Raw genomic sequence first — 14,756 nt, forward strand, 5'->3', positions numbered from 1 at the left:
TCTAAGTCCTGATTGCAGCCCAGGGGCCAAGGGGTGACTGGCAAGGGGCCCTGCCGGTCAGTCCGGGACAGCCTAAGACTCATCAGTCTTCTTGCCCACTGGATGACCTGCCCACTGCTTTTGCCTTGATTTTGGACATGCCCCACTCCTCTTCCCAGTGGTTAATACCCTAGAGTCGAAATAACAGTTTAACCCAGGAAAGGTAATTGCAGATGGGGTGGGTGTGGGGGGATGGGTAGAGTGGGGGTGGGGGGGCGGTGTTCTTGGCCCCTGCTATCCTGGCCAGTCCCTGCCAAAGCCTGGTCCCAATAGGAATCCTCCTCCGGTCTCACCAGGGCAGCACTTGGGAACAAGAATTGGAGGGGCAAGAGGATTGGAGGGGGGAATGTCCTGGGCCTCTTTTCCCATCTGCAGCTGAGACCAGTTGGCCTGGAGGAGGGGGGCCCCCCACAGCTCTGGCGTTTCCGGCCTCCAGGGGCTGAACAGATCAGATGGTAAAGCCAGGGCTCTCTGGGACCAGACCAGCCTTGTTCCACTGACTAAGTCTTCCCCTACCAGCCCAGGGTGACACTTGGAGAGTTAAGGATAGGGGGCTCCCAGGGCCACCATGACCTTTGCCAGCCTGCTGGAGCAGCTTGGGGGACAGGGACACTTCCAGCGGCTGCACATCATTGCACTGGTGGCCCCCATACTCCTGACGGCCTCTCACAATCTCCTGCAGAACTTCTCAGCAGCAGTACCCCCGCACCACTGCCGGCTCCAGCCAATGCCCCTGGGTGCCAACCAGATGGGGAACCTCACCTCTGAGACTCTCCTCCGGCTGTGGGTTCCGATGGATGGAGGCCACCAGCCTGAGAGGTGCCAGCAATTCTCCCAACCCCACTGGCAAAGCCTGGAGCCCAATGATACCACTCACAACAGGAGCACCCCCAACACTGAACCATGCCGAGATGGATGGACCTATGACCACAGCGAGTTCAAGGCCACCATTGTGACAGAGGTAACGAGGAACCGGGGTGGGGGGACACAAGTCTCGGCCCCAGGGAAGAGACGTGAGAGTGTAATGGAAAATGATAGATTCAGAGTCAAATCTCAGCTCTTCTCTTTACTACCTGGGTCACCTTGGCTAAGCCCCTTCCCCTCTCTGGGCCTCATTTTTCTCATCCGCAAAATGAGAAGATAAAACTAGATGAAAAAGTTATGCAAAGTTAACCTTATTTTCCTTCTTAGCAGAGTTATTAAGTTGGTAAGTTGAGGAATGCTGTAAGAATAACCTTGCTTGATTTTAGCATGGTATTCAATCATCTGGCAAAGATGACAAGGCGAGATTTAGTTATTAGTACAATCAGAGGGATTCGGAAATGGCTGGAGAATAGCCTCTAACAGTCTGAGAGCCCCTTGGCTGGGGGATCTCCAGTGGAGCACTTCAGGGATCTGCTCTGTTCGACATTTTTATCAGCGACTCCACTAAAGACAAAGATGGCACACTTCTCAAAGGTGCTGACGACCCAAAGTCAGGAGGGATGGCTAACACAGAGTGACAGTCAGGGTTCAAAGGGGTCCTGACGTGACACCTTGGGCCAACTCTAAAGAGGTGAGTTTGATTAGAGAAAAATGTAAAGTTGTGTGTCTAAGGTTCAAAGAATCACTCTCACTAGTACAAGCTATAGGAGGTCTGGCTGAAAAACAAGCAGTCTTGAAAGAGATGTGGGTTTGCCGGATACTGAGTTAAAAGTGAAGGTGATGGGGCAGCCTAGAAAATCCTGAAACAGAAAGCCGATGTTGCCCCTCCAGCCTTCCCTCCCCTCCTGGTCAGTTTGGGGCATTGCCCTTAGGGAAGGACTTTGGTGAGCAAAGAAGATGAAGGCATCAAAGACCCACCGAGTGAGCGCTGATGAAAGGGATTATGGATGCTTGGCCTGGAGAAGACTCTGGGACTGTGTTCAAGGAACCAAAGGCCTTTCATGGGGAAGGACGAGCCTCCCTTTGCTCAGCCCCAGGGGGCAGAAGCTGGAGCAATGGGGACAATCACAGAGGCAAACTAAGGCTTGATGTCCGTCTAGAACTTCCTGACTGTGACAGCTGTCCCCGAGCGGAAGGGGCTGCCTCCAGAGGTTTTGTGCTGGAGGTCTTCGAGCCAAGGCTGCATGGCCACATAGCCTAGGACGATAAAGGTGTGGGCGGAGGAGGAGTCCTTAGCGGGAGATCGGCACTGAGGAGGGCTGGGACAAATAAAATGTGGGACCAACAGAGGCTTAGGCTAGAGCATTGTCCCAGAGGAATCACTGGAGCCCAATATCTAGGACAAAGCTGCAGTCCCCCCTCCCCAGTCCCAGCTCCCACTCTCATCTGTCAGGGTCTTCGGGGTCCTCTCCTTTGGTCCATTCGCCCACTTAAATCACCGCCCTCAACTCCTCCCACTCTCGGGCAGGTCGCTAATCCTCCTAGGCTCTTCTGCTCCCGTGCAGGCTTCCCTTCCATCTTTCCTTTCGAACCACCAAGCAATCCTCAGAGAGAGATCAAGCAATCCACCTCTCTGGGTACCAGGCGCCATGTTAAACCCTGCAGAGACAAAAATGAAACATTCCTTGCCTGCAAGAACCCAACATTCTGGTAGAGCCAAACCTAATTCAAAAGCTTGAGGGGTGATGGAGCACCTCAGAGACCGTGGGTCCTCAATACATTTACTGCAGATTTTGCCCGAAGGACTCCTGGTCTTCCTGATGGAGGGCATTTTGTAGAGGGAGGGGAGAAGGGGCGTGAGGCTTTGGGGCTCTAGATATTGAGCTCCCAGCTTCTCTCTGCTAACTCCTCAGGCCCTTCTCCCCCTTTCTCTGAAACAGTGGGACCTGGTTTGCGACTCTTGGAAACTGACCCAGATGGCACAATCCATTTACATGGCAGGGGTACTTGTGGGAGCCATGGTGTTTGGGAGTTTGGCAGACAGGTACTCTGGCCTGAGTGGGGGGAGGGCAGAGCTGACTCCGGTCCCTCATCCTGGACCTCTGGCCAAGACCCTTAGGATCCAAACCCCCAAATTGAAGCCCTGGGTGAATTCTAATTCTCTACCCCTCCTCCCCGACATTTTGGCTCTGCTTTCTTAACCCTGATCCTTCATCCTCACCCGTCCCTTACGGCCATGATGCCTGCCCCCCTACTTCCTGCCTCCCACCATTGGCCTTGACTCTGCCCCATAGTCCCTGGTCACGGTTGCCCTCCAGGACCTGGGCATATACCTAAGCCTCAGTAGGATACCCTGGTGCCCCTCAGTGATTCCCTCTCACTCTCTTGAGCCCCATCCCAGACTGCAGACCCCTTCCTTAAGGACAGCCTGATCTAGCCCAGTATGCCTCTGTTCCCTCCCAGGTTTGGTCGGAAGGCCCTGCTGAGCTGGTCCTACCTGCAGCTGGGGGTGGCAGGGACTGCCACTGCTTTCTCCCCCAATTACTCTACCTACTGCACCCTTCGCTTTCTGGTTGGGATGGCCGTCTCTGGGATCATCCTCAACTGCATGTCTCTGGGTGAGTGTCCCAAACCGTCAGTCACCAAGCATTTATGGAGCATTTACCCCACGCCAGGCACTGTGCGAAATGCTGGGGGTGCAAAGAAAGGCCAAAGTAGGGTCACTGGCCTCAAAGAGCTCACAGTTTAATAGGAGAGCCATCAGACAAACAACTATGAACAAACGAGATTTATGCCAATCAGACAGAAGGTCATCTCAGAACGTTGAGAGCTGGAAGAAAGACCTTTGGCAGAAGGGGCAATTTGGGCTGAGTCGTGAAGGAAGGCAAGGAGGCCAGGAGGCAGAGGGGAGGCAGAGAATGCTCGAGGCATGGACAGTCCAGGGAGCTGGGTACAAGGGTCACTGGATCATAGGGTACGTGTAGGGGACTAACATGGAAGGAGGCCAGCGAGGTAGGAAAGGACCAGGCGCTGGAGGGTTTTCCAAGCTAAACAGAAGACTATATTGAATCCTGGAGATAATAGGAAGCATTGCTGTTTACTGATGGGAAGTGGGGGTACGGTGGCATGGTCAGAACTGGGCTTTAGGAAGGTCGCTTTGACTGCTGGGTAAAGCATGCCCTGGAGTGGGAGAGTGCTTGAAGCAGGCAGACCATCCAGAGGGCTAGTGCGACAGGTCCGGACTCAAGACTGAGAGTCAGATCCAGCCACTCACCACCAGGGTGATTTTGGGCAAATCCCTGCTCTCTGAGGCTCAACGTCTTCCTCTGTTCTTGAAAATTTGAAGGAAAGGCATTATAAGATCAGAGCTATAGGTCTGAAAGGAACCTCAAAGACCGTCTAATCCAAGTCTTTTATTTTACAGATGAAGAAACTGAGACACAAGGAGATGAGGTGATTTGATCAAGGTTGTGTAGTATAAGTAGCAGAGACAGGATTTGAACTCAGGTCTTCTGAGTACAGAGCCAGGTCTCTTTCCTGCCTCCAGCAGGACGTAGGCAACTGGCCGGGCCTGGCAACCAATGGACTGTGAGTCTGTTGACCAAGGACCTAGGTGAGTTCAGAGAGGTTCTTCATCAGGGCCAGCCAAAGGATGGTGCCACCACTCTCAAAGACCATCTCTTAAGTCAGAGAGACGTTGCTATCTGTGTCAGTGGAGGGAGAATCCACACCCGCAAAACCACAGACCCATGAATCATTGAAGTAAGTAGGTCAGGTGGCAGCCCACTTAGGTGGAAGGAGCCCTGGAACCTGGGTCAGAAAACCTGGGTTCAAACCCCACCTCTGTCATGTACTAGTTACATGACTTTGGGCTTAACCACTTCATCTCTGTTTGCCTCGGTTTCTTCAACTGTAAGAGAGGATAATAATAGCCACTATATCACTAGGTTGTTGTGAGAATCAAAGAAGATAATATTTGTAAAAAGTTCTTAGCACAATGCCTGGCACACAGTAGGTGCTTTATAAATGCTTATTATCTTCCCTTTCCTCCCTCTCTAGGCCTCAGTTTCCTCATCTGTAAAATGAAGGGACTGAAGGATTTTAAAAGTCCCTTCCAGTTCTAAATTCTATGGGCCTATGGATTCAATTAATATTGATTGAGGGAACTAGGAGCCAATTTTTATTTGATTAGGGGCTCAGGCCCAGTCCCCCTTAATCCCAGGGTTCACCCCCACATCAAAATCTCTCCATTTAAACCCAGCCTCATTTTTTGCTCCTTTCTTCCCAATCCTGTTCCGTGCTTGGCAGTATCCTATAGCCGCTCCTCCATCATTCCCTCCCCTCCCCCGGCAGCCTCACTCCCTTCATTCCTCATGTACCTCCTTGTCCACCCCCACCCCCATCCTTTGAATCCAGGACTCCTGGGCTCCTAAGTCTGAGTCCTGGTCCCCCTCCTCCCCCTTCCCTGGAATTCTCAGGAACAGCAAAACTCTGTTTTGGCACCATGGGGTTCCCTCCCTCACCTAGGGCTAAGCTGTGCCCTGAAGGCTTAAGCTCGGGTAGAGGGTTCTCTGATTACTGTAAACAGTACCCTTTCCCCTCCTGAAGTCCTTGCCTTCATCCCAGCCCTCTCTAGGCAACTTCATTGTCTGCCCCCCCTTCCCCCCAGGCCGTGGCTCTGGCCCAGAGAACACACGTGGCCCAGCTCAGCTCTGCGACCTGTTAACTCTATGTACCCAGAGCCCAGGAAACAGCTTTGGAGAGCTGGGTTGAGTGGTAGGGGACAGGGCAGGAGACTCAGGCCAGTCACAGGCTGTAGTTAGCACATCAGCAAGGCCCAGTCTCAGAGGTTGTTTAGGGCCAATGACAACAAATATGGAAGGAATTCCTTGCCCTGAGAACTGCGTAGAGGCTGTAGGGGCTGCCTCTAGAGAGAGGCCTTAGGGAAGACAGATAGAAAGGAGGAGTTCTGAGGAAGGGAAAGGACATGACTTCTCAGGTAGATAGAAACCTAATAACTTGTTCAGGGAGTCAGAAGAGGTTGGGGAGTTGAGAAGGATATGTGGATGAAGGAGTCAGAAGTAGGAATCAGAAAGGAAGGAGGGATTCTGGGCAGAGGAATCCCAGAGACTAGAGTGGAGCCCAGGATGGTAGGGGTATATGAGAATGCACAGAACATAAAATATCAAAACTGGCAAGGACCTAGAACATAAAATGTCAAAGCTGGAATGTTCCTTAGAACATAGAATAGCAGAGCTAGGAGGGATCTTAGAACATAGAATATTAACACTGAAAGGAACCTTAAAATTTGGAGTGCTAGAGCATTAAAAATAGGCTATCAGAGCTGGGAATTTAGAAAATTGCTTGTCAGAGCTGGGAGGGACCTAGAGCAAAGAATGTTGAAGTTGAAAAAGACCTTAGAACCTAGAATGATAGAGTAGAAAACACCCTCACAAAGCTGGAAGGGACCTAAGAGCACAGAATGTCGGCACTGGGGTCCTAGATCTTAGAATGTCACCATTAGAAGGGACCTTAGAACATAGTTAGACTATTAGAATGCAGAACAGAGAATGTTAGAGATAAAAGGAACCTTAGACTAGAGAATATTGAAGCTGAAAGGGGCCTTAGAAGAAAGCATAAAATGTCACAGGTAAGAGAACTTAGTAATCACTTAGGAGAACTTTTGTTTTGAATGGATAAGGAAACTGAGGCGCAGAGGGGAAAAGGTGACTTTCTCTTCTCTCCAGTTCTAGAGTGGTCCCCGACGCGGACACGCACAATTACGGGGACCCTGGTTAGCTACTCTGCCACCCTCGGGCAGATCCTCCTCCCAGGCCTGGCATATGCCCTCCCCAACTGGCGCTGGCTCCAGCTCACAATCTCTCTGCCTTTCTTTGCCTTCTTCTGCTACTCCTGGTAGGTGTACTTAATGAGAGCCAAACGTCAGCCCCTGTTCCTATTTCCTACTGGGATGGAAGCCTTGTGTAAATGGTTCTATCTAGAGTCCCAACTAGAACTTGGAATTAGGGTTTGGGCAAGTTGCTGAAACTCATTGGGCCTCAGTTTCTTGTCTGCAAAATTAGGGAGTTGATTTCTATGGTCTGGAAGGGGCTTTCCAGCTCCCTATGATCCCATGCAGTAGGTGGGTGTGAGGGGGCTGGAGGTGTGGGTGGAGATGGTTTCCAGAGGTCAGGGAGGGACTGTGTCTCCCCCAGAAACAGTGATCACAGTGCTGAACGAACTGTCAGTGTTCAACACATACTGGGCCTCAGTTTCCTCCTCTGTAAAAGGAGGTGGTTGGTTGGATCATGGTTTCTAAAACCCCAGGTGTAAAGATTGTTAACTAACCATCAGCCCTTGTTCATGACTTCCCATCCCTGCGAAACAAAAGATGAAAAAGATCAAACCTGGCCCTGATGGTTCTGCTAGGGAGAGACCCATTAGGAGATACCCATTGGGAAGGGGCCATATTGTGTGATCGTCTTAAGCTCAACATTGGAAATCTGGAGCTACTGCCCCCCTGTGGTGGGATCACGAAGGAGGCTTTCCCTGTAGGAATCGTCTGGAAAAAGGAGCTATGAGTAACAATTGTATCCAAGCAACACTTTAGATGTAGTCTACCTAGATTTTAACAAAGTACTTTTCATTGTTATTTGTGTGGAAAAGACAGAAAGATGCAAGCTAAACAATGGTGCCTTAAATGAAATCAGAGCTGCATAGATGGCTGGATATAAAGAGTAATCAGAACCACCGAATGTGCTGATGTCAGTTTGGAAAGTCTCTAATGGAGTGCCCAGGGAATCTGTACTTTGTCCTGTGCTATTTAACATTCATATCAATGACTTGGATTATTGTTGTTGTTCAGTCTGACTCACGTGACCCCAGACACCATACTGAGATGCTGGAGTGCTCTGCCATTTCCTTCTCCAATAGATTGAAGCAAACAGAGGTTAAGTGACTTGTCCAGGGTCACGTAGCTAGTAAATGTCTGAAGCCAGATTTTAACTCAGGTCTTCCTGACTCCAGGACCAACACTCTATCCATTGCGCTGCCTAGATGCCTAGATTATGCCTTTGGATAAAGACATAGAATAACAATCATAAAAACCAATACATACATCACTTCACGGTTTGCAAAGTGCTTTACAAATATTATCTCATTTGATCCTCACAAAAACCCTGGGAGGTAAGTGCTATTGTTATTTGAATTTTACAGATGAGGAAACTGAGGCAGACAGCGATTAAGTGACTCAAGTTTGTACTCCATCCACTGTGCCAAACTGTCTCTGAATAGAATGTGTTTGTTTGTTTGTTTTTTCAGATTTACATATATAATGAAAGACTAGGAGGGAATGGAAAAAGTCATGGCCCTAAAAAATTTTTCAGGAAGAAAATCAGATGAAATTTCATAGAGATAAATGTAAAGTCTCACAGTCAGGTTCAAAAAATCAACTTCTTCAGTACAAGGGGGGAGGGGGGAAGGGAGCTGGCATCATGAAATAGATTCTCACCAGAAAAAGGTCTCGGCCATTAGGTGGAAAGTGACCTCAATATGGTATACAAAGGACCTAATAGGACCTTGTCCTGTATTCATGAAGCCATGTTGCCCAGACTAGGGAATGACGGTTCCTCTATACCAGGTCCTGGTCCAACTCTATTGGGAACAGTGTGTTCAGTTCTGAGCCCCACATTTTGGGAAGGACATTGATAAGTTAGAGACAGGGAGGATGGAGGGCCATGAGATCATGATATATGTGAATTGGCTGAAGGATCTAGGGATGGTTAGCCTGGAGAAAAGACTTGGGATGACAAGCCAACTTTCTTCAAGTATCTGAAAGGTTGAAATGGCAAACCACTCCTGCATCTTTGCCAAGAAAACCCCAAATGGGTCCGTGAAGAGTCAGACAGTACTGAAAATGATGGAACAACATGTGGAAGAAGGATTGGGTTTGTTCTGCCTTGACCGAGGACAGACCTGGGAGCAATGGGTGGGAACGATTCAGAATGGCAGGATAAACTTCCTACTGCCAAGAGCTGTCTCAGAACAGAGTGGGCTGCCCAAGGAGGTGGAGGGTACCCTTGCTGGAGTTTTCCAAGCCAAGACCAGTGGGCTTCTCAGTGGGGATGATGTACAGAGAAAGATGCTAGTTTAGAAATGGCTCTGAGATACCGTGGCTACCCCCATCCCCAGGTGGTTTGCAGAGTCAGCACGATGGCTGGTCCTGGCTGGAAGACCAGAGCGGGCTGTCCAGGTGCTGAAGAGGGTAGCTCGCATCAATGGGAAGAAAACAGAAGGAGAGAAACTCAGCATAGAGGTGAAAGAGTTGCCAGGGAGACCTGGCTCCCCAGAATACCAGGAAGGGAAGAGATGGGGGAGGAGAATGGAAAAGAGAAAGGGGGGAGAGGGAAAGGAGGATGGAAAGGAGAAGAGGAATTGACACGTAAGTGACCCTGAAAGACAGGGCCCTGGCAATAGCCGTGGTGTTTGGCCATGAATGGAGCGGCGGCCCTGGCTTCTGGAATCCTTTTCCATCCTCATCCTGCCTTAGAGGGCTCTTGTTTGTTCTAACTCCAGGAGCCTGGGAAAGTCTACTCTCTATTAGGTGCCCCCTTTCCTCCACACCCCATATCCCCCTGGGCCCCACGGCTACAAAAGAAGGGAGCCTTCACCTAAGCTCTGGCTCTCTCCTATTGCTGCCTAGGCCCTGAGGTCCCATCTTCGGAAAGAACTGGATCTGGCTCAGGCCCCAGGAACCCCTTGGGACCTAATCCACACACCCACCATTCGGCGCATCTCCAAGTGCCTGGCTGCTGTCTGGTAGGTGCTTTTGCAGGCAGGAGCCCTGTCTGAGGGACTTGCACACCCTTTATATGCCATTTTAAGATATGCAAAGATATGCAAAAGATATGCAAACATTTATATGCTATATGTATTATATATGTATGTATATACGTATATATGCATATACACATGCATATATGATTATATATTTGTATGTGTATGTGTTATATATGTATTGTACATGTATGTATTATATATTGTATATGTGTATATTATATATACACATATAATTACATATTATAGATGTGTGTGTTATATATACATATATGATTGTGTATTACATGTGTATGTTATATGTGTATTGTACATGCATGTATTATATAGTATGTGTGTGCATATTATATGCATATATACATACATGTATTATATATTATTGTATATGTATGTGTCATATATTGTATATATGTATATAATATGTGCATATATACACATATATAATTATATATTATATATGTGTGTGTCATATATATGGATATATAATACATATGTATGTATGTATTATATGATATGTGTAAGATATGCACAGCCTCGATGATGTAGGGGACGTCTGGCCACTCCCTCCAACAAACACATTCCTCTGTTTTATCTTCTGGGATGAACATAAGAAGGACCTCAGAAGTGAGAAGCCCCATATCCCTTTATCCTGAAGGAGGGTTTAGGAAGGGGAATAATAACCAAGAACTAGCCTTTCTAGAGCGCTTGGAAGTTTGCAAAGCACTTTATTATCTCATTTGGTCCTCCCAGCAATCCTATGAGGTAGGTGCTATTGTTATCCCATTTTACAGATGAGGAAATTGAGGTTGAGAGAGATTAACAAATGGCCACAGTAATATAGCTGTTGGGTATCTAAGGCAAGATTTGAACTCAGGTCTTCCTGATTCCAAGTCCAGAGCTCTCTCCACTGTGTCACCTTAGCTGCTCACAGGCCATTGGAGAAAAAAGGGGGTGATCTGGCTCATGGACCATCTGGGGGTTCTGACTGTTCACCATTCAGTTTAAAGCAAAATTGTCCTGTTTGTGGGTTTTAGTGCATTATCAGAAAAATAAGGAAGTGGGACGGCTTGAGGACCCTCTCCAGGGGATGGTTTCTCCATAGGGAGACCCAGCACTGACAGAGTTAAGAAGACCAGACTTAAGCTAGTGAGCTGTGTGACCTTGGACAGATTTCCTTAACCTCTCTGGGCTTCATAAGTAGAATGAAAACACTAAAGGTCCTACTTCACAGAGCAGTAGGAAAGACCAGAGAAGGTAATGAAGGAAAAGAGCTTTGTAAACCCTCAAGTGGATAACTAAAAAAAGAAAAGAAAAGAAAAAGAAAACAAAGAGAGCTGGATAACTAACTATAGGGATAGGACAGTTTTGCTCCAGACTAAATGGAGAAGAGGAAGACAGATCTCCCCAGGTGGCAGGCAGCCCCTCGTCTTCTCCCCCCACTCCCCCCCCCCCCTCCTGATTCCATCCCATCCCCTGGGAGATGCAGGGCCCTAGGCCTCACACTTTTCCATCCCAGAAAAAGCCTCAGGCTGGGCAGTGGGGGAGGAAACACCTTGCATCTCCTTTCCTCCCCCTCTTCCCAAAGGTTTGCTACCAGTTTCGCCTACTATGGAGTGGCCATGGACCTGCAGGGCTTTGGACTCCGGGTACACATGCTGCAGCTGCTGTTTGGCATCGTGGATATTCCGGCCAAACTGCTCTCCACCCTGGGCATGAGCCGAGCTGGGCGCAGGGTAGCCCAAGTGACCACCCTGGTCCTAGCTGGACTGGGCATCCTGGCCAACCTCTTTGTGCCTGCAGGTGAGTGCCTACCCAGGGCAGCTCCCCCTCCTGCCCTGCCTGAAGCAAGCCACTAACTCAAAACCTCTCCCAGCCTTGGTTTCCACTATTATCAGTCCCATTTTTCAAATGAAGAAACTGAGGAAGGTTAAATGATTTGTTCATTACACAGCCAGTAAGAAAGGTTTTGAACTTGAGTCTCCCTAACTAAACAGGTATATGTTATACTTACTACCTGTGACCCTAGGCAAGTCACAACCTCTGGGGCCTCAGTTTCCCCATCTGTAAAATGAGGGGGTTGGACTGTATGACCTCCCTTTCAGGTCTAAATCCTTCGATCTATGACCTTCCAAAACAATTTCCTTCATTCTCCAGTGGTGGCACCTTCTGATTTTGTCTCCTCACCCAGGAGGGCACCTCAGCCACTCTAACCCAGCTCATGGCCACCCAGAGGAACCTGTTCTGGTCTCCTCCTGCTAGCCAGGACTTTGGCTCAAATAGATGGACTCGAAGGGCTGGCAGCTCCAAAGCATCTTAGTCCTCATCTAATCCAGCCTCCTCTTTGTACGGATGGGGAAACTGAGGTCCCAAGAGTTATTCTTGAATAGTACTAGGATTGTAGATGTAGAGCCAGAAAGGACCTCGATGCCCCTCATTTTCCATAGGAGAAACTAAGACCCAGAAAGGTGTTATCATTTACCCCAGGTCACTCGTAGGAAAACAACAAACCTGTAGAGTAGGGGAGACCTAGGTTCAAATCTCACCTTCCTAACGGCAACACAGAGAAAATCACTTAACCTTCCTAGCCTCAGCCGTAAAATGGGGGATAATAGCACCTATTTCCCAGGATTGTCGCAAGGATTAAATATGACGATATATGTAAAATTCTTTGCCAACCCTAAAGTTCTGTAGAAATGTTGACTGTTATTATTAGATGACAAGGCCAGGCTGGGGAGGTGACTTGCCCAAGGTCAACCAGATAATAAGGAGCAGGCTGAGACTAGGGCCCAGGCCCTTTTCCAGGGTTCTCTTCAGGGCACTGCACCCCACCCAAGTAGGGGGCACTGTGGCCCCACTGGTAAACCTCACTGGGTTCTAACCCATTAAAAATAATTCCATTCTCCGTAACGTAACATTTATTATGTCCCTACCTCAGAAGAGCCACCAGGCTGACCCCAAGCACCCCAAGGATCATAAAAGAAGAAATTGAAAGGAGGGCCAGAAAGAGGGGAGCTGAGGGGAAAGAGGGAGAGCAAGAGCCAAGGCAGAGGCCTGTTTGTTTTTCCTCTAGCCCTTCTTTTGGCCCCAGGATTTTAGCAACCAACCCCAACTCTGACCTGGCCAGGAGGGAGGACAGAGGCATGTGGGTCCCTGCCCTGGGACCTTTGCACAGTGGCCTGACCCTGAAGGAAGACCCACCCATGTGGAGGGGCGAAAGGCACAGAAGGCTCCTGGACAGCCTAAAAGCTGGTATTCAGGGACCCCAAGTGACATTGGGCAAGGCTCAGTCCTGTCATCTGGCAATCAAGAATAACCATGCCTCCATTTTCTGCTTCCTGGGGCTTTGAACAATGTGGAAACAGTGGGGCCGAGCAGAGCTAGGGGACCTGTAATCCTGGGCTGAGCAGCTTCCTACAGACTCTGTCTGTGTAAACATACACACATACACACACCCATACACACACACACACACACACACACACACTCACATATACACACACCACATACACACACACACTCACACACACACTCACATACACGCACACCACATACACACTCACATACACGCACACCACATATACACTTACACACACCACGTACACACACACACCACCATGCCTCCAGCATCCTATCTGTATCCTTTCTCAGAACTAGCTGCCCTTCGGACAACACTGGCTGTGTTAGGGAAAGGCTGCCTGGCCGCCTCCTTCAACTGCGTCTACCTCTATACGGGGGAGCTGTACCCAACGGCCATCAGGTAGGAGCTGGCTGGAATCTGGGTGTGAGGCCCCAGTCTGGGGGGAGGGGATCTGACTTGGGCTGGCTTCTTAATGCTGAGAAGTCATTTCCCAGCTGAGGGAGAAGAGTCTGAAGGGGTGACATTTAGAAAGAGGGGAGGGGAAAGGACAGGGACTTTTCTCAGGCACACCAAGGATGGCAGACTCTGGGGTTTCCCTGACAAGGCCACACTTCTTGGAATGAGGTTGGGGGAATGGGGAGACCTGGGAAAGTGTTCCATGCTGTGCAAAGCCAAGGAGGTCTGCTGGGCTCAAATGCAGAGATTCAGGGCACCGGGCTTCAGGGACTGTGACAAAAGTGGGGATGACCTTCAGTACCCCTGCTCCCCTGCTCCATCCCTGTGGGGAGTGCTCACCCTTTAGCTCTCAGGCCCCTTACACCCTCATTTTCCCTCCTTATACTGCTGTCTTTAGTCTCAAGACAAAACTGAGAGTCTGGCCATCCGAGGTCAGTGACAGATAAGGCTGGGCCCTAATTCCTCTCAGGGGATGTTTTAAAACTGGGATTAAATGCAAAAACTCGGGCCTCAGCCAGAAGATGGGAGCTGGTGTTTAGATCAGAGTAGAAGGCAGACAGTTAATCTGCTGATGCCTCAGGCACACCCAGGCTAGGATGGTAGAAAAAAAAGGGTGCTGGGCATGTGAGGAGAGCTGGGCGGGTCAATGAGGTTCTTCCCTGAAATTAACTTTCCTTGTCTCCTCTGGAACTGGACACCCCCCAGGCAGACTGGCCTGGGGGTGGGAAGCACCATGGCTCGAGTGGGGGGCATTGTGGCCCCACTGGTAAAGCTGATGGGGGAACAGATGCCTCTGATGCCCCCCATCATTTATGGCTCCATCCCGGTGCTCTCTGGCTTTGTGGCTCTTGGGCTGCCGGAAACCAGAAACCGACCATTGAAGGACACCGTGGAAGAGGTAGAGAACAGGTGGGTGGCCGTTCAAGCTTTCCTTGGCCTGTCCGAGCATGTCCCCCTTTCTTCTTAAAGGTCTTCCTACTCACTCCACACATATCTGGCCCTTCAGGCTTACCCAGCAGCAGGACACAGATCCTTAGGAGAAAGCAGCCCTACAGGTGGTGGCCGGGGACACGGGTAGAAACACCAAGTGACCGGAGGATGTCTCCTAGGCCAAGGCCGTGGGTGCCTGGCCAATGGCCAACTGGGAGATAGGACACCTGAGTTCTGTTCTGTTCCTGGGACTTCCAGCCCTCCCTGGCTCATC

General features: G+C 49.6%; 1 protein-coding gene across 1 annotated transcript; it reads left to right on the plus strand.

The window, feature by feature from the left end:
* Positions 1 to 607: 607 nt before the first annotated feature.
* On the plus strand, positions 608 to 14,589 carry LOC114040666 (solute carrier family 22 member 6-A-like). The gene is given in 10 exon segments (XM_027858784.1): positions 608 to 1,000; positions 2,844 to 2,947; positions 3,367 to 3,521; positions 6,651 to 6,819; positions 9,094 to 9,217; positions 9,605 to 9,720; positions 11,324 to 11,538; positions 13,387 to 13,500; positions 14,245 to 14,461; positions 14,559 to 14,589. Coding segments are annotated over 10 exon segments (1,638 nt in total).
* The last annotated feature ends 167 nt before the right edge of the window (positions 14,590 to 14,756 follow it).

The sequence above is a fragment of the Vombatus ursinus genome, unplaced genomic scaffold, assembly GCF_900497805.2.
Source record: "Vombatus ursinus unplaced genomic scaffold, bare-nosed wombat genome assembly UNPS02013931.1, whole genome shotgun sequence".
Lineage (NCBI taxonomy): Eukaryota > Metazoa > Chordata > Mammalia > Diprotodontia > Vombatidae > Vombatus > Vombatus ursinus.